Raw genomic sequence first — 18,493 nt, 5'->3', positions numbered from 1 at the left:
CTGCGTGAGTGTCTCGACTGGCAATTAAACTTCAACTGCCAGTCCGATGTTCTCAATTGCTAATCGTCTGAGACCTGGATACAATGGCATATCGTCTTTAACAGCTTGTTGTCACTCAGAATTTTTGGCATTTCAAGAGCATTTTTGCTTGGAGTGGAAATGCAGGTCTCTGTGCGACGTCACCGTCGACGAGAACGCTACTGTGGCGACCGTGAAGGAGGCACTAAAAATGAAGGAGTCGACGGCTCTCGTGAACGCGGAGGCGCAACGACTGCAGCTCTTCCTTGCGAAACGCGACGGCGAGTCGTTGGATTCGAGAGAGAGAACACTGATGTATATAGGACCTATCGCTCCTTGAAGACTTGATGCAGCAAGAACTGGGCGCGGATGAAACTGTCTTGGATATGGTCCAGCCGTTGCAGCCACGGGGTACTGTGCACTTCCTGGCAATGTTGCCCACAAGGTCCATCATGTATTTGATCGTGGGGTTTCCTGGTGCGACACGAATGGTAAACGTTGATCCCGACGCTAAGATCAGCGTACTGACGGAGATGCTGCAACAAGACGAGCGCCTACAAAACAACGAGCAGATCACATTGTTTTTGGCAAAGCGAAACAATTCCTGGTTGGAGTATGACAGCAAGGATGAGGCGATGTTGGCGCTTGGAGACGTAACAACGAACGTGAAGGGTATGCTGACGACCAAAGCAATAAATCGAGACGCGTCTGTGGATCAAGTGTTCGGCGCTTTACCGGCTCAACGCTGTGTGCACGTACTTGTTGTAGTCCCTGGCCACAAACTCCGTGGCGCGCTGGCAGGTCTATTGGGCGAGTACAAAGTTCAAATGCACTGGAACTGGATTATGCCTTTGCACGCTTGAAGCCGAACGCCAACGAGTCCGCGAACCTAAATCGGATCACCTGGAACGATATCGGACATTTCTACACGCAGAAATAGTACGAAGAGGAGGCTCTACAGGTGTCCGATCAATGCTTCAGTCACGTGAAAACGAAGTTGAGCCAAGCTATCAGCACGATCGGTGGGGTGTGCTCGAATATCGAGATTTCGTGGGTTCTCTTTTCTCTCTTCGCGAGCATTCTAGCGGCTGAAAAGACGAGAATGAAAGGAATCAAAGTTTTTGGAAAGCACCCCATCGATAACCCGGACGGCAGACTGAGTGTGGGCGGGGATCTTGATTTTGCCATCACCAGCAAGACTCATTGCGTGTGTTTGATGGAGTCCCAGCGAGCAGCTCAGAACGTGCAGGAGGCGATGAGCAGCGATTACGACACGGAAATCTCGTCCGATTCGTCGGAAGACGATGGGAGCATACAGCCTGGGCTAGCGTAAACGGTTTTGGGGGTGGAGCTGCTGAATGCGCGTGGGGAGGGCAAGGTGGTGACTGGCATCGTGTCCAACTACTACTCATGGATATTCGTTCGCCTCCAGTACCAGGCCATCGGTGACCCGATAGTTCTCACTGACAAGGTTGACCTTGTTTCAAGTGTCCACGTTGCGCCCCAAGACGCCGACCTGAAACGTATTGTCGGGAAGATCATGTCTCTCTTCCTTAGTCGGAGGTGAGGAAGATGAGGAAGATGAGGAAGGTCATGTTTCTCCTTAGTTGAAGTTCATGTAGCCGTTTCTAACATCGTTTCTAAATGAATAGAAACGCGGATTAGTTTCCCCTGTCCACATTTCGACATGCTGCACTCGCTGTACATCATCAACAAGGCCGGGGGCCTCATCTACCAGCAGGACCTGAGCCCCGCGGCGCCCAAGCTGAGCTCGAACGACCACCTGCGCCTGGGCTCCACCTTCCACAGCATGCACGCCATCGCGGCGCTGGCGGCGCCCACGGGCTCGGGCGGCATCGACAGCCTCGAGACGGGCTCCTTCCGCCTGCAGTGTCTGCAGACGCCCACGGGCATCAAGTTCTTCATCACGGCGGCGCTGGGCACGCCCGACCTGGACGTGGCGCTGCAGACTGTCTACGAGCTGTACGTCGACTACGTGCTCAAGGTCGGTATCAGTAACAACCATGCACAATATTAACAATAATTGTTGTCAGTGACAACTTGTCACGAATCTGACGGAATTTATTGTATTTATTTTTTTACGGAAACGCTACTGCAGAACCCGTTCTACGAGCTGGAGATGCCGATCCGCTGCAGTCTTTTCAACACAGGACTCAAGACTTTCGTGGACAAGTTCAACCTCGAGAGCAGTCGACGCCGTCCGCAGACGAGCAGCGGCACCGACGTCTTCTACTGAGCTGAGAGAAAAGAGATTGTAGCGTTGTCATGAATACGGTATTTAGGCCGACCTTAGTTTTGCCCAGCTTCCTACGCGTGCGATTACTCGTAGCAGCACTACACAGGATCTTTGCACGAAGCGACACCCTCGACGCGAGTGTGCGGCCCAGAGCTTCTGCAACCCGACGCCTCGCGGCCGCAGACCCTGCGGGGCCAATGGTCTACCTATAGTATCCCACAATTGGATGCGAATGGCGACGCGGTCGCGGAGCGATGAAGAGGGCAACGCGCTGCTGGGTGGTCCGTCCTTGGTGGGCTCGGCCATCGCGGTGCCTCAGTCGTTCGTGGCAGCCACGGCGTCGATACTGGAGGAGGGATACCAGAGCAAGCTCAAGGAGGCCAGCGACCAGGAGCAGCGCAAGAGTCGCAAGGCGCTGGCCAGACGCTGGTCCGAGCCCTCCAGCGACGACGGCAGCGTGGACCTGCTGGACGCGGCTCGCTTCGGACTGCTGGTCAACTACGCGTGCATCGGCTTCCTGAACGGCCTGCTGCCGGCGCTCGTGTACCCGTTCTTCAAGCTCTACCTCAACATGGACGGCTTCCAGGTCTCGGCGGCCGCTACGGTGGTGCGCCTGCCGTGGTCGTACAAGACGCTCTTCGGGCTGCTGTCCGACCACCTGCCGATCGCCGGCTATCGACGGAAGCCGTACATGCTCATCGGCTGGATCATCAGCATCATCGCGCTCGCAGGGCTGGCGTACAACCCCATCGAGGCGCCGTACTACAAAGCCGGCGAGATCCAACGCACGCGTCAAATTGAGTTGCGCGTGGTGGAGAACGCAGACGCCGCCAACTCCGGAGGGCGATACCTGCTCCGACTCCTCGTGGTTTGCGCCGGATACGTCATGACGGACGTGGCGTGCGACGGAGTCATGGTGGAGATGGCGCAGCTCGAGCCGATGGAGGTGCGCGGCCAGGCCCAAGCAACGATCTACATGGTGCGCTACAGCGCCAGCTTGATGGCGGGCTTCGTCGCGGCGCTGAGCTTCAACGGGCAAGTGTACGGCGGCACCTTCTCGTGGAGCGTGACGCTTAACAACGTCTTCTGGGGCTGCGCGGCTGTGGCATTGCTCGGATGCTGCGGCACTCTGCTCTTCTTCGACGAGACCCGCGCCGGCTCAAGCGACACCAGCAAGAGCAAAGCGATCCCAGTCGCGCCGCTGCACGAAATGTGGCGCATTCTGCAGCAGCGCGCGATCTGGCAGCTCGTGGCCTTCCACTTCTGGCACTCGTTCCTCACGTCCGTCAACTTCTCGGACCTTGCGGCGATTCAGGAGTTCTGGGTGGGCGTCACGCCGATCAACAACAGCTTGGCCGGCTGCGTCTCCACTGCGCTGGTGGTCTTCGCGACCTTCTTAATGCGCGAGTACTTCCTCAACACTAGCTGGCGCTGGATCATGCTGATATGTTCGTTCTTCACCACTGTGGTCTTCGTCGGGGTGAATCTGGTCACCACCTTCGACATTGTACGCAGTCAATGGTTCTACCTTGGCGGGCCCCAACTCGCCGCCATCCCGGAGGGCATGCGCAGCGTCGTGGCGGGCTTCGTCACCGTGGAGATTGCGGAGCAGGGCTTCGAAGGCGCCACGTACGCGCTGCTGACGACCGTCCACAACTTGGCCTGGCCATTCGCACAGAGCATGACGAACCTCGTGGACGCGTACTTTGACGTGTCCGATGCTGCCATCGCCTCCGACACGCCCCACGTGCGCTGGCAGGTGGCGTACTGCCTCTTCATCGCAGGAAGCGTGCAATTGGTCGGACTCGTCACGCTGGTGCTGCTGCCCAACCAGAAGAAGCAGGCGCAGGAGCTCAAGCGCAACGGGGGATCGAGCCGCCTCGCTGCTCGAGTGGCGATCGTCGGCATCTTGGCGACATTGACGTGGGCCACCACCACCAACATACTGGCGATCCACAGCTCCACCGCGTGCTTGATCATCGCCGGCGGCCAAGGCTGTTGACGTGAGGGTGCAACTCAATGGATGGAGGGAGGAAGCGAGGTATCAAGTGCGGCAAATCGACGACCATTTGGCAGCAGGACCCAAGGTGACCGACACCATATTGGCTACGGATTGGAGTGGCGTCGGCGGCAGCGACGATGAAGACGAAGCCGCGCAAGTCGAAGAGATCTTGCAGCCCGGGTCAAGTGTCGAAACCCAGTCCGGTGATGCTTGTCACCGCATAGACATGCAGTCAGTGGTGCTTGGCCGCATGTTGCGTATCTTGTTCGACTGGAGCGAGTTAGCTCGTCCGCGGTGTTAAACCGCATCGACTTGCCACGTACTTGCAGCGGCAGCACCGCATGGCCGACACCATTGCTTTTGTGCTCCGCCTCGGCTGTTGTGCTGCTCCGTCGCAGGTTTTGCCGTCTGTTCTGAAGCGCGCTTGGCTGGCTGAACTATCCCGAGCACGGTCTCATTCGGCGCTTATGCCGCGCGACACCAAGAGCCAAGCATCGCAGTGCGGACACCAGTGATTCCTCACGCAGGCGTCGGCAACGGACTGCGACGTAGTGGAACGCTCACTCAAGTGGGCAAATGAAGAAGAGAGAGCGTCGTGGGCACGCGGTCCGCGTGGAATCTGCCCGCCCAGCAGCGAGGGAGCGGTGCAGCCCAGCACGTGCCGTTGCCGCAATCGCGCTCGCCGGGATCGGGTGGCCCTGAGTGGCCACGTACTTGAGGAGACCAAGCAACCGTGAACACGTCAGTGCATGATGTGCACGGCGTGGGCATCGGCTGAAGCGCAACGGGGAGCCCCGCCGAATTCGATGGCGGGCGCGCGTAGCAGGGCCAGCGCGAGTCGACAACAGCCGTCTCCGGACCTTGGAATCAGGACGATCCAGCCACTGCGCCCACCGGCAAAATGAAGCGCCAGCGTTGTTGCGCTGCGTCCCAGGCTCTTATTCATGGCGACTCCGAGGAATAAATAAATAGCCCCCCCCCCCCGCGTCAAGCAAAACCACTTTCCTCCCCCACCTCCAGGAATAGCGGGCTCCAGCTCCATAGGTGAGGCGAAACTACAGTACCGTACACAGCCGTGCCGACGTGCGTGGCCACTCGTTCAGTTTAAAACGACCGGGAGTTTTGGCCAATGAGCGCGCGCCCTGTGCGATCCCGGGTCAAACGGCCAGTGTGTGGCGGAGAAGCCGGCCCCTCGCAGCCGCAGGCTCGCCGCCCGGGTGGCGCCTTTGATCATTTAGGATTTTTCTCCGTTTCGCGTAGAAGACTTTTAAAGCCCCTCCCCCCTCAAGCCAAGATGAGCGCTCTGTCTGCCTACAAGCCCGTCGCCACGTCGGAGAAGAAGTCCGGCGCCGTGTCCTTCCTGATGGACCTGGCTGCCGGTGGCGTCGCCGGCGGTATCTCCAAGACCGTCGTGGCCCCCATCGAGCGCGTCAAGCTGCTCCTGCAGGTGCAGGCTGCCTCGTCGCAGATCAAGCCCGAGGACCAGTACAAGGGCATCGTGGACTGCTTCGTGCGCGTGTCCAAGGAGCAGGGCGTGAAGTCGCTGTGGCGCGGTAACATGGCCAACGTCATCCGTTACTTCCCCACGCAGGCCCTGAACTTCGCCTTCAAGGACAAGTTCAAGAAGCTGTTCATGGACGGCGTGTCCAAGGACCAGTTCTGGCGCTTCTTCCTGGGCAACCTGGCCTCGGGCGGTGCCGCCGGTGCCACCTCGCTGCTGTTCGTGTACCCGCTTGACTTCGCCCGTACGCGTCTCGGCGCTGACGTTGGCAAGGGCAAGTCCCGCATGTACAACGGCCTGGTGGACTGCGTGTCCAAGATCTACAAGTCGGACGGCCTGGGCGGCCTGTACCAGGGCTTCGGCGTGTCGGTCGGCGGTATCATCGTGTACCGTGCTGCTTTCTTCGGCGGTTACGATACTCTGCGTGACGTTGCCCTGAAGGACCCCAAGACGGCCCCCGTGTGGCAGAAGTGGCTGGTGGCCCAGACCGTGACCTCGATGGCCGGTATGATCTCGTACCCCTTCGACACTGTGCGTCGTCGCATGATGATGCAGGCTGGCCGCAAGGACATCCTGTACACGTCCACTCTTGACTGCGCCATGAAGATCGCCAAGAACGAGGGCAGCGGTGCCTTCTTCAAGGGCGCTGGCTCCAACATCCTGCGTGGCACGGGCGGTGCCATCGTGCTCGTCCTGTACGACGAGTTCAAGAAGCTGATGGCTGCTTAAGCGTCTTGACCTCGTTGCTCGCGACGAAGCGGCGTCTTACGCCGTGAACTCGAGACCGACACCCCCAGGAAGAAATGGTGAGGCTGTTTTACATAGACAAAAGGTTATATTCCGCACATCGAGGGTGGGAGTTGAATGAATACCTTGCTATTTTTTCCTATTCGCTTGAACATTTTGCATCGTTTCTTCATCCTCTCGCCTGGCGAGGCTAGCATTGCGCTAAAGCTGCTTTAGTAAAGCGTCGCATGAAGGGGGGAAATCAGTGAAGGCGAACGTGCGGTCGTTACGAGCTGACTGAAAAAGTGAGCGGGATGGGAGTAGTCCCGCTTAGGTGCGATTGGAGGAGTGATTGTCACTTCAACTTGTCGGCGGTTGCGCGCACTTTGGGGCGATCCGTTATGCGAGCCATGCGATGCGATGCAGCTTGGCCATGCTGCTTGCTGGCTGGATGGGGTCAGTGCCAGCTATTTGTGTTGTAGGTGTACGCGGGACGGCGAGACAGGAGCCGGCCCAACGTTGTGGCCTTGGTCGTTTTCTCCTTTAGTCGCGCCGCCGTCGAAGTGAGTCACTTGTTGCCGTCGCCATGATGGAAGAGGATGGAGACGCTGGGCGACGTGAAGGCGAGGAAGCCAACTGCAGCGACGTAGAATCAGAGCAAAACGACATGGCGTCTCCGAGGACGAAGGAGGAGAAGGCCGCCTGGGCTGCAAAAGACGTTGCAGCTCTTGACAACACGGCGAAGAAGCGTGAGAAGGAGAGCACAAGTGCTTCGACTGCTGTAGAATCCAAACAGCCTCGATCGATAGCGGAGCCAGGGCTTGAGGCACGATTTTATGCGTTCTCAGCCGATAGTGTAGTTGCTGATGATGACGATGGCGATGACAGGGCGGGGAACTACCAGATCGTGAAGAAATCCATCTACAAACCGCATCGCAAGGGGTTCCTCAGTCGTTTGACAGGAGGCGGCGCCCCGGTGGCTTCCACCAAGCAAAGGTACGCTCTGAGCGACATCACGGGGATCATCACCGGAGAAGAAGCTGAAGCGGCAAACCTCTCGCCGGACAAGTCGGGGGAAAAGACATCAACAAATGATGTGGATCTCACGATTGAAGAAGAGGAAGGTATTGAAGTGGCTATCGACCGTTCTGCTAAAACGCCCGGGATAGCTCGACCTGGTCGTGATCAGCGGCGTTTGAACGCGGAAGACGCTGCGCTGGGAGGGCCATCCGAGGTCGTGATTCACTCTGGAGACAGTGAGGCTGGCTTCGCAACGCTCAACCCGATCATTGGTGGCAATGTGCAGCGAAATGCCCCCAGCAATGGTGCGTTTACAGCTCCTGCTATGACGAAATCCGCAGTAGTCCCTGTCGCGAAAGCGAGTCCGATTCTCTTGGAGATTCCAGTGGCGGAGCAAGCAAACAATCTTGGACGAGATCGCTTGTTGTTGATAATCAATGCGCTTGGTGCAACAGGCCTGCCCAAAGCCGAAAAGTTTGGGACCCAATCGTGCTTGCTCGAGATGAGGCTGTTTGATGGCACGACTGTGAACGATGGGAGCCCCTTAACTAGCTGGTCGTCATACTTGATGCGGACAGAAGTACACAAGAAGGGTGGAAGCGAAGCGCAATGGAATCAGCAGTTCACGACCACGTTGCGCTCAAAGGAGACGCAGTTTCTGCATGTGGCAGTGAAAACAAGCAGCAAGATCCTGGTGGGCGAAGCCAATGTTCCTTTGGACAAAGTGGGAGACTTATTTTACGATCAACATTACCCTCTGTTCCGAAGTGATGACGCCAACGAAAATATCAACGATCCGGTGTTGTTGTCGGCAGGGCAAGTGCACCTTCAGTTGAAGATTGTTGATACCGTGTCGATTTCAGTACCTCCTGCGGTGGTTCCTCCTCTGCAATTGCCAATTTTCTCTAGATCGGAGACTGCGCACCCCAGTATGAAAAGCCCTCTCAGTGCCAAGTCGATTCCTGCGGTTCTTTTGAATGGTGGGCTGTTTTTCAAGATCCCTTATCACACGCACAATATGATGGGGCGCACCACTGGGCCGCGACGCCAATGGATTGCCGTGAGAAGAGTGACCAATCCACCACACTTGCAGGTAACCTGGGGCGATCCGACAGCGTCGGGGTCTGCTGATAGAAAGAGTGCGCGTTCTCTTGACTTGGCTCTTGTCATCGAAATTCGTGAAGGCCACGGAACCGAGGCCTTCGCTGCCCAAACTGAGAGCAACGTGGTCAAGGAGAAAGACAAGTGCTTTTCGTTGGTGACGCGAGGAAGAACGCTGGATTTGGTGGCAGCTAGCAAAGAAGAAGCTCGTATTTGGGTCAGCAGTCTTCGCGAACTTTTGTTTGCTTCGGAACCATCGGCGGATGCATCTTTAATGTCAGCGCGTACGATTGAAGATTTTAAGCAGTCTGCTCTCTCACCTCGAGAGCAAAACGGCAATTCAGGTGGGAACCCTACTGCTGTCGTACCTCCGACTAAGCGTATGATAGCGGTGTGGAGAAATCGGATATTTAATCTTGCTCGCCACGACAGGCTTGATGATATTATGGAGTGTCTGGAAGACGGCTGTCCTATCGATTTACTTGAGAGCGGAACCGGTGATACTTTATTAATGCTCGCGTGCCGGCTTGGAAACGCAGAGCTGGTTGAGCTGTGTCTTTCTCGAAGGGCAAAGAATGATCCTCACCCGGAATTCGGCGAGACAGCACTGCAAGTCGCTGTGAATTCATCCCATGCTCACTGTGTTGGACTGCTCCTTTCGACGGCAGCAAATAGTGACATGGACTCGGAGATTGTGAACCACATCGACCCCAACAACGACGCGCCTCTGCATGTAGCTGCGCGTCACGGAGATTTGGCGTGTCTTCAGCTTCTTCTGCACCATGGAGCTGATATTTGTGTCGTAGAAGAGTTTGGACGTACTCCTTTGCACTGTGCGGTGGCGAAAGGAAATCTTGACTGCGTGGCATATTTGCTGGATGTGGGCGGGGACTCTGTGCTTAACTCTGGAGATCACGACGGCGACACAGCATTGCACTACGCAGCATTATCAGGCAACGAACCGATTGTAAGATTGTTGCTCGAGAGTGCGGCTAATGTGTTCGCAACAAACATCCATGAGGAGACCCCCTACGATATTGCAGTCCGTGAGAAGCAGCAGAAATGTGCCGAGCTCATTGCAAAGTACTTCTTGACTAATGAGAAAGAGACCTGTCTCTCAGTCTCTCGCAATGAGCCTGCGTCGGCACTTCTTGGGCGACCCAAACAGGATCGTAGCACCATCGTGTTTACAGACAACGGTAAAGTAGTTGAAGAGGGGATCGAAGAGCACATTCCACCAGAATTTGTCAACCCTGAAATTGCCAAACCCGCACAGATCAGCCAAGTCAACCACTACGAGGATGACTTCGAAACATATCCGGTCAAGCATCGGTCATCAAGTTATGTGGCGAGCGGCAGTGTTACCAGCCCGATGCCGCTATCACCGAGCGAGCAGGTCCGTGATGTGCTCACTAGAAAACACCGCTCAAATTCTCTCTCGCCAAGTGGATATACTGCACGATGGACTGGTGCCTCGTACTATTCTGCAAGGGAATTTCCCGGTCACGGAGCGTACCCTCACTACAACGAGCGACTTGCTGCAACAGAACGCCTGGATCGTGAGCGTGTCCGGCCGTTTGAACGGTATTCTATTCGAGAAAGTGACTCTCATTACGCTGATAGACAACACTGGAATTATTATCATCACGAAAATGGTTATCCTTCTCAATATGGGGTGCAGTCGCAAATGCCAGCGAGACCGGAGTATGCGCAACCTGTCCAAGCGTACTGGTCAACCACAAGGCCAAACACCAGTGCGGGAGTGACGAGTGCTTCAAGCATGGCAGCACCTTCAACAGCTTGGGCTCAGTACACCCACTATCCCAATAACTCGTATCCTCAGCAAACGTTGCGGCATCAGGTGGAATCACAGTGGGAAACATTGTACACAGACGAAGGCTACCCGTATTATGTTAATCGAATCGCTGGCGTATCACAATGGGAAAAGCCTGTCGATGAAAATGTCAACGGAAGCTACACGTCCCCAGAAATGCCGTCTGATGTCCGACTCGAATCTCTTGCGCCGGATGCGATTATTCGAATGCGATTGGCCGAAGCTCGAAAGCAGAAGTCTCAAACAGCTCTTGTATCGCCTGTCAGCTCGCTAGCAACATCTTGCTCGACCCCTACTATAGTATGCCAGCCAGTATCCGCTCCGTGTTCGCCTGAACTAATCAACTTGCCCAATCAAGAATCAAGGGAACACTCCATCACCAAGACTCACTTGGAGTCAGAATCGCAGGTAGCGCCTGCCACTGTTGAGTCTGCTTCTATTCATCAACAACCAGTGGCCCCATTGTCAGAGCCGTCGAAATACGAAGCTCGAACAGGATTGAAGCTGTCCGTCGACATTGCTGCTCCACCTGCTCAAGACGGTGCGATTTTGTTGTTTGCCGAAGCATGACCTTCAAAACTAACTGTCTATGATATAGTTTCTCGCCCCACGTTAGTTCCGTCACCTCAATCGAAGAGCCCGATCAAGAAATTCCTGCAGGCGGAAGGCGTTGACGAAGATTCCAGCAGTGGCTCTTTCGAAAAGGTTTGTTCATACGTTCTTTTATACGCGTGCTGAGCTGTCGCTAATGGTTACTCTTGAACTTGCTACAGTCTCGAGCATCCTCACCTCGTGGTAAATCCAAGAACATTCAGTTGATTGAGCTGAAGCGTGCGAACAACTTGGCACTCGCCCTTGCCAGCTTCAAAATCCACGATCACTACGAGCAAATTGTGAATGACATCGTAACGCTGGATGAGCGAGTAGTTAATCCAGCGCTACTCGGATGTCTCCAGCGCTTCTTCCCGACTGAAAAAGAAAAGCAAGCTTTGCAGAGCTTCAAAGACTCGGTCAGTACGCTGGGCAAAGCAGAGCGCTTTTTCTGCCTGTTGTTCCAAGTTCCGGGCATGCAGGAGCGAATTGACATGTTTCTCTATAAGATGGAGTTTTCTCGTATCCACTCGAGCTTGCTTTTGCGAATTCTTGTCGTGAAACGAGCGTGTCGAGACCTGGTAGAAAACTACTCGTTTACCCAAGCACTTGAGCAGGTAAGCCGCCTAACTGTGTTGGCAGTCCACTTTCGCGAGTACGAAGGTTACTCACCGCTTTGTTTGCTGTCATTACACAGTTCTTCAAGAAACACAAAACAACTTCCTTTTCGGTTTTCGAGGAAAGCCGGGCTTCTTTTATTTCAGGTTACCTCCCAGAAATTGACGAGAAGCTCAGGTCATTCCGTGGAGACCTTGAAAAGGCGATGGGAGTCGAGCTTATGGAGGTGCAGCTGCAGTTGAATCGTGTGGTTGCCGGGATGAGGCCAATTCAGTCATTCGTCAACAGAAGTCCGACCTCAAGTTCAGGCCAATCTGAAGGGCGTGACGGCAAGGCGCGAGACATCCTCCATCGCTTCCTTGCGGATAGCCGTGCTCCACTTTCTGAGATCGAGAGGGAGTACGAGGCGATGGAGCTCTGGGGAGACAAACTTCTGGCTGTCTTCGGAGAGAGCAAGGCTACTTGCGAAATTTCAGCAATCTTGAAATCCGTCGTCGAGCTACTGTAGCATGCAATTCCTAACATGGCAAAATAGTCGCTTCGAAGTAAACAGAATTTTGGTTAATAGATTATTTGAGCTGAAGCACACTTCCTGCAAACTACAGTGTTTAGTAGTAGTCCTTGCCTGTCCCGCCCATCGAATGCGCAGACATCGTTCGCATTTCTGCAAGCTGTTCTTGGCTAGCACTCGGTGGGTACTCGCGGATGTTGTTGGCGTATCGTTCATTCTTCTTGGCATCTTCCTCCCACTGCACGTGGTCGTATGTGGGCTCGCGCATCTGGATGCGACGCAGAATCGCCTGGTTCTCGGACGTGATTTTCTGCAACTCGCGCTTGCGCTGGCCCTTGTTCAGACTGTGTGAGTACACGATGGACTGGTTCTTGTTGTCCAGCGTCTCGCCCTGCATGATGGTCGACATCTTCTCCAGCAGGATGCGATTCTCACGCTCGATCTCAGCGTAGCGCTCTTCTTTCAGCTGCTCCCTCTTGAGGTTCTTGCGCAGGTGCGTTGGGCGGTGCGGCTCGCTGTTGTCGATGGCGCTCTTGATCGTGTAGAGCTTGTTGCGGTGGATCTCCTGGCATCGCTGGTAGTACTTGGAGTCCGTGTGCTTGTTGAGCGTGGGGATAGCTTTTCGTCCGCGGTCCATGCTGGCAGGAGCTACGGTGATAGAATCGATGGGTTCTTCGCAGCAAGACGATGTGAATGTGGCAAAAGTAAGGCGAAAGGTAAGCGCGGAGGAGGACGTGCTGTCACCTATCCCATTCTACTATTTTTGCTATTGGCTATGGCTGGAAGCAAGCGCACTGCAACTGGTATCCTCTCCAGGATTAGCGTGTCATAAGACGCCCTTATCGCGTCGTTTCGTGCGCACAAATGTAGCCATTTTCTGATTACCTGTACACATGTAGTGCACACCAAAGATACTTTCCGGATTTTCGAGGTGCGAAACGTCACAATTACGAAGTCTCAACATGGTGAAGAAGAAATCCGAGCAGCTCACGTCCATTGAACATGGTACCTTTGATACGGCCGCACTGCAGCAAGAGTTGGCGCAAGCGTTGGAGGATGACCGGGTCTACAAACTCACGGACGACATGAAGAAGCGCGCCATTCACACCGCAGCCAGCTACGACGAGTTCAAGGTGAGCGCGACGATACTCGCAGCTTGATCTTTATTGTCTAATGCAATTCGTATTGTGTAGAATCTTGTGGCGTGTGCAGATCTGAAGCCCATCTCGCAGAAAGAGCTGCGTGACTTCTCCAGGGCCGAGAGGCAGACCAACATCTCGTTTAACAAGAAGAACAAGACCCGGAAGAAACCTGCGAATGAACGCCGCTTCCAGCCAACGGCTCCAGCGTTGGATGTGCCACCGGCAACTTCGGTGGATTTTTGCCGCAATTGGAAGCGGTACCTTAAGACAACAGACGCCAAGTTCAGGTGCGTACTACGTTAGGTTGTTGCTGTCGTTAAGTCATTCTTTGACCCAGTTATTCACGTGCCAGATATCTGCAACTTACCACCCCTGAGCGGATCGCAGAGATGTTCAAGCCGGACATTGATTCGGATTTGATGGCGGAGATTGTCGAAGTGCTGGTGGCTTCTTGGCGGCAGAAGGGAGCAGACGTTGACCCCGAAGAGCCGTCTCAAGCAGCTTTTGCTCTATCCACCATGGAGGCGCTCTCCCAAACGGCTCGCTTCTCTCTCATTCTGGACTTCTTCGACGACCATCAAACGGACAAGGTGCGTGAACTGTTCAACTTGTTGGAAGCCACGGGCGATATATTCAAGGACGACCTCGAAATGCTGCCCCAGCTCAAGCAAAAATTCCGGCTTTGATAGTGTACTCAAGCCACTGGAAGCACATCAGCAAAACAGCTCGTGTATCACTAAATCTGACTTCCATTGATTGTCCTAGTAAATTATGTTTGCTCATGAATCGGTCTGCAGCGTGTGGGCTGCCATGGCTCACCGAATCATCTACTTCGACTCGGGTGATACTGACATAAAGTAGTCCAGCGCTGACTTGGCACACAACATACCTAGCGTCAACAGGAAGCAGCCCAGGCCACGCATTATTAAGTCGATGGTGTGGTTTTGTAGACGCTGCACAAATGGTGACACGTTGCAGTGCAATGGTTAGCTCTGTTATCATAATACCGAAATACGAGTGACATACAGTCACGAACCTGCTTGTACTTCTTAAGCAGCGAAAGTAGCAAGTAAAACCACGTTGAAACGCCGCAGCAGACGCCAATTGCAAATACGACGGCCAGGAATAGCGTGAACTCCAGCATGCCGGTCCCGTACACTGCAACATCGACACAAGGCGCATCACAGAAAAGATTAGCCAAACATCAATGAACCCCCACAACATGCACGCTCTTACCTGATGCGATTGCACCCGTGTAGGACGCGAGCAACGCTGGGTTAATCCCGGACATCGTGAGTCCCATGAGGATGTTCTTGAGCACTTCACCCTGAGGTCGTCGCGCCGCCTTCCCATGAGAGGCTTCGACGTCAGGGTCCAGAGACGGCTTCATGTCAGCCTTCAGGAACACCAGTCCAATGAGCGTGAACATGATCGCTCCCAGCACTCTGCAAAATAAAGCAAAACTCAAATCGTCAGCACGTCATAGCCTTGATCTCACACCACAATCCTGCAACAGACGTACTTGGACAATGGCAGCAAGAACTTGGCCCCCGCCAGGAAGCTGCCGAAGCCCCAGAACGCGATACCGGCGTACGTCTAGCAGCAATAAACCGTAAAACACAATTAGAGCCAAAATTCACCAACCCGCTCTCCGCTCTCGTGTCCTCTCACCGCTTCTGATATGGCTCCTCCGACTGCAATCGTCAGTCCGGCCGAGTACTTGCCCTGGATGCCCAGCTTGAGCACCATCGCGCTCGTCGGGCCCGCAACTGGGACGGACCCGAGGAAGCCAAACACAAAACCCGCCACTAGCGGCAGCAGCAGTCGCAGCACGAGCGGGGCCTGAGTCTGATGAGAACCGGCGTCCAGACTCGGAGTAGGGACAGCAGCAGCCTCCTCCTCCTCTGCGTCTGCATGCGCCTCCGCGTCCGTGTCAACGCCTCCGTCCGCCGCCTCCTTCTTCACTTTAACCGCTGCTTGAGGCTCCACGTCCATGCCGACGCCTCCTCCGTCCACCGCCGCGGGCTGCGGCTGGGCGACGACACTGGGGCGGACGACGGCGACGGCGGCGGGGGCTTCCGGCGCCTCTGGGGGCAGCCGCGAGAAGAGCAGAAACAGCAACAGCAGCGCCGCCACGCCGCCCAGCACGGCGCCGCGCCGCAGCCGGCGGTACGGGACCCACGCGTAGCGCATGCCGCGCTTGTACAGAGGCAGCATGGCGTCGAGACTAGTATTGTGCCTGTCCGTACTCTTTCAGGGCAGCTGTCTGCCCCATCCCATGAAAAGTCACTCTTCTGGAACGTTCCTTCGCGTTAGTGACTTCAACGCTTTTCCGCCAATCAGCAAGCGCCCGACGCGAAACGACGCCGATCCGGAGCAATAAAGCTCAACGCCATGAGCTCCGCTGCTGACGCCGACGCTGCGCCTGCTGCGCTGCCCCCGCCGCGCTCGCGGCTCATCCTGGAGCGCGTGCTGGGGCTCACGGCACTGAGCAACGCGGCGGTGGCCGTGAACCCGGTCTCGGGCGAGCTGGCGTACGCGGCCGGCTGCATCGTGGTGATCTACAACCTGCGGCGCAACAAGCAGGTGCGCTACTACCGCGTGGACAAGAGCGTGGCGTGCCTGAGCTTCTCGCCCAACGGCCAGTTCCTCGCCATCGGCGAGCGCGGCTACCTGCCGGCTATCACCATCTGGGACGGCACGGACGGCACGCTCTGCGCCGAGCTGCAGCGCCACCAGTACGGCGTGGCGTGCATGGCCTTCAGCCAGGACGGGCGCTTCCTGCTGTCCGCGGGGCTCGTGCACGACCAGCCCATCTACGCCTGGGAGCTGAAGACGAAGAGGAAGGACGCGGCGCGGCGACTGGAGGTCGAAGCTGTGGGCTGCGCCGTCGTGGAGGACAAGATCCTGGACGCCGACTACTGTCAGGCGGGCAACTTCTTCGTCACAGTCGGAGAGAAACACTTCAAGGTGGTGGAGATAGTGTTGTGCTGATAGAGCAATTGCTGTGGAACTAACCTGTACCCTTTTTATTCTGCTGCAGTACTGGTTCCTTGATGACAACGGGTCCTTTTTGGTGACCGGCCTGCACGTGAATGACCTCCCTGAGCTCCAGCACCGAGACGCCGTCGTGAATGCCAAGACGTCGGCGACATTTACAGGTGTTGGGTGCGGTTTTGGAACTTGCGAGCTGAAGACGTTCGCTGTCACTTCGGACGGAACGCTCTGCTGCTTTGGCGCATCGGGCATCATGGAGCGGTTGGTGTCGTTGGAGTCGAATCGTGGAAATACTATCTCTGTTACGGAGTCTTATGTGGCGGTAGGCGGATCAAGTGGAGTTGTGCGATTATTTAGCCCAGCGACGCTGGAGTACCGTGCGACTCTACCCTTTCCTCCGGCGTTTGGTGCCGCAAATGACCCGCCGAATCGCACCCCATCGCCTACTGTTCTGTATCCAGCGGAGCCTTTCCGGTACCCGGCCGTGATCGCCACACGCATCACTGGTTCCCATGTGATTGTATTCTACAGCGACCGGAGCATTTTCATCTACGGCACGACAAATCCAGACGCTGTCACACTTGAGCGATCATTCTTGTATCATAGTGGAGGAATTCGTGACTTGCAGGTGGCCGGCTCTGTGCGAGGCGTGAATGCGAAGGGGAAACTGGTATACAGTGATGATAGCTCAGCTGGAGGGGTGTCTGCAGATATTATCCCGACTGGGACGTTTGTGACTTGCTCAGACGACAATACTGTCCGACTATGGCACCTCGAGCTGCATCGACGACCAGTGAAGTCGAATCGTTTCGAGCCCACTGACGTGTCGGAGCACGAGCATTGGAAAAATCCCTACAGCCAGGAAATGCTTGGGATAGTTTACAATGATCATGTGCGAGACTTCGAAGACGAACAGTGCGTCGTACTTGGAGGCACATGCTCCCACGAGGCTAGCTACAGTGTACATTCTCCACCCACCGACCTGGGAAGGAACAAGGGATTCAGAGCTGTTGCCGTTCGCTCAGATCAAAGGGAAATCGCCTCGGGAGACCAAGACGGGAACGTTGTGGTGGCACCTGTGCCATTGGAGAAATCTGTCATTCGAATCGGTGCGCATAGCTCCAAAGTGAACTGCCTTGCTTACAGCGGACGGAACGCTGATGGCGCTATATTCATGGCGTCTGGAGGGAAAGACCGATTGATCCAAGTGTACGATTGTCAGAGGGGGCATGCTGTTCTAAGCACGCTGGAGAGCCACTCAGCCGCGGTTGCAGGTGTATCCTTATCTCGTGATGGCAGCACGCTCTCTAGCTGTGGAGCTGACAACGCGGTTTCGATCTCGAAACTTGATGCCAAGGGCGAAGTGGTCGAGTCTAAAATGTTGCCAATCGCCGATGGAAAAGTCTTTGACACGGTTTTGCTCCCTGATACGGATACGGTTGTGGTGTGCTGCACGAATAAGCTGGAGGTTATCAACACTAGTACTGGGCAGCAGAATACACTTGTTGTTGGCGAGCAGCATCACATCGCGCTTTGCCCCGCTAAGTACTGCGTAGCCATGAGTGGATCTCTAGCTGATAAAACAATTTACGTGATAGATATGATTACTGGAGAAACTCTAGCGACCGGTACGGGCCATGGAGAGGCAGTCACAGCGCTGAAATTCACACCCGACTGTAGGCGGTTGCTCTCGGCAAGCAGTGATGGCTGCGTATTTGTTTGGCGACTTGCTGACGATATTCAGACCGAGATCAAAGCGAGGTTGCCGCGTGTTACGGATATCCAGCGACCAATTCCAGCTCCCTCAAGAGATACAATTGCTGGGGACCTGCCGTCTGCGCTGCCACCTCCAGCACCCCCGATTTCTGGATTGATCAAGCGTGCCGCTCCTGTTACTACCCCCACCAAGACTTCGCCAACGCCCGTTCCGAAGAGATCACCTCCAAAATGGAAGGGAAACGGTGTAGCCGTACCCGGGCCGATGGCGGGTATTCCCATGGAGGATTGGATGCGGACCAGAGCATCAGCAAAACCAACGATTCACGTGATGAATGATACTGACAGCATCGCCGAGTTGAAATTTAAAGCGCCGACTAACCATGGCACCCTTTTGATCGACCGCCTTCAAACACCGGACTGGGCGAAGACTGCAGCTGGAACGGTTGCCGGGAACCA

At 55.5% G+C, this 18,493-nt stretch overlaps 8 protein-coding genes across 8 annotated transcripts; 6 read left to right on the top strand and 2 right to left on the bottom strand.

Moving 5' to 3' along the window:
• Positions 1-470: 470 nt before the first annotated feature.
• Positions 471-881, top strand: PHYSODRAFT_307633 (hypothetical protein; the record flags this gene model as incomplete). Its single annotated transcript, XM_009540528.1, has 1 exon — positions 471-881. One exon carries the CDS (start codon positions 471-473, stop codon positions 879-881), a length of 411 nt encoding a protein of 136 aa, XP_009538823.1.
• An 824-nt stretch (positions 882-1,705) lies between these two features.
• Positions 1,706-2,056, top strand: PHYSODRAFT_533360 (hypothetical protein; the record flags this gene model as incomplete). The annotated part of the gene is made up of 1 exon (XM_009540527.1): positions 1,706-2,056. One exon carries the CDS (start codon positions 1,706-1,708, stop codon positions 2,054-2,056), a length of 351 nt encoding a protein of 116 aa, XP_009538822.1.
• Positions 2,057-2,507: 451 nt separating this feature from the next.
• Positions 2,508-4,277, top strand: PHYSODRAFT_247562 (hypothetical protein; the record flags this gene model as incomplete). The annotated part of the gene is made up of 1 exon (XM_009540526.1): positions 2,508-4,277. One exon carries the CDS (start codon positions 2,508-2,510, stop codon positions 4,275-4,277), a length of 1,770 nt encoding a protein of 589 aa, XP_009538821.1.
• A 1,248-nt stretch (positions 4,278-5,525) lies between these two features.
• PHYSODRAFT_289206 (hypothetical protein) lies at positions 5,526-6,635 on the top strand. The gene has a single exon (XM_009540525.1). It carries the CDS (start codon positions 5,572-5,574, stop codon positions 6,505-6,507), a length of 936 nt encoding a protein of 311 aa, XP_009538820.1. The 5' UTR covers positions 5,526-5,571; the 3' UTR covers positions 6,508-6,635.
• A 5,576-nt stretch (positions 6,636-12,211) lies between these two features.
• On the bottom strand, positions 12,212-12,844 carry PHYSODRAFT_356188 (hypothetical protein). The gene has a single exon (XM_009540524.1). The coding sequence runs from the start codon at positions 12,814-12,816 to the stop codon at positions 12,277-12,279; it is 540 nt and encodes a 179-aa protein (XP_009538819.1). The 5' UTR covers positions 12,817-12,844; the 3' UTR covers positions 12,212-12,276.
• Positions 12,845-13,141: 297 nt separating this feature from the next.
• PHYSODRAFT_533065 (hypothetical protein) lies at positions 13,142-14,007 on the top strand (the record flags this gene model as incomplete). The annotated part of the gene is made up of 3 exons (XM_009540523.1): positions 13,142-13,312; positions 13,373-13,608; positions 13,674-14,007. 3 exons carry the CDS (start codon positions 13,142-13,144, stop codon positions 14,005-14,007), a joined length of 741 nt encoding a protein of 246 aa, XP_009538818.1.
• Positions 14,008-14,148: 141 nt separating this feature from the next.
• PHYSODRAFT_247542 (hypothetical protein) lies at positions 14,149-15,237 on the bottom strand (the record flags this gene model as incomplete). Its single annotated transcript, XM_009540522.1, has 7 exons — positions 14,149-14,168; positions 14,211-14,274; positions 14,358-14,479; positions 14,558-14,766; positions 14,844-14,917; positions 14,993-15,058; positions 15,181-15,237. 7 exons carry the CDS (start codon positions 15,235-15,237, stop codon positions 14,149-14,151), a joined length of 612 nt encoding a protein of 203 aa, XP_009538817.1.
• Positions 15,238-15,742: 505 nt separating this feature from the next.
• PHYSODRAFT_437466 (hypothetical protein) lies at positions 15,743-18,183 on the top strand (the record flags this gene model as incomplete). Its single annotated transcript, XM_009540521.1, has 3 exons — positions 15,743-16,291; positions 16,365-18,035; positions 18,118-18,183. Coding segments are annotated over 3 exons (2,286 nt in total), but the record flags the coding sequence as incomplete, so codon positions are not given.
• Between the last annotated feature and the right edge of the window lie 310 nt (positions 18,184-18,493).

This window comes from Phytophthora sojae, assembly GCF_000149755.1.
Source record: "Phytophthora sojae unplaced genomic scaffold PHYSOscaffold_15, whole genome shotgun sequence".
Classification (NCBI taxonomy): domain Eukaryota; phylum Oomycota; class Peronosporomycetes; order Peronosporales; family Peronosporaceae; genus Phytophthora; species Phytophthora sojae.
This window is presented reverse-complemented; position numbering and strand designations above follow the sequence as displayed.

Excerpts from the sequence above, each read along its gene's own strand:
- PHYSODRAFT_289206 (XM_009540525.1), top strand. The coding sequence starts at position 5,572 with ATGAGCGCTCTGTCTGCCTACAAGCCCGTCGCCACGTCGGAGAAGAAG.
- PHYSODRAFT_356188 (XM_009540524.1), bottom strand. The coding sequence starts at position 12,816 with ATGGACCGCGGACGAAAAGCTATCCCCACGCTCAACAAGCACACGGAC.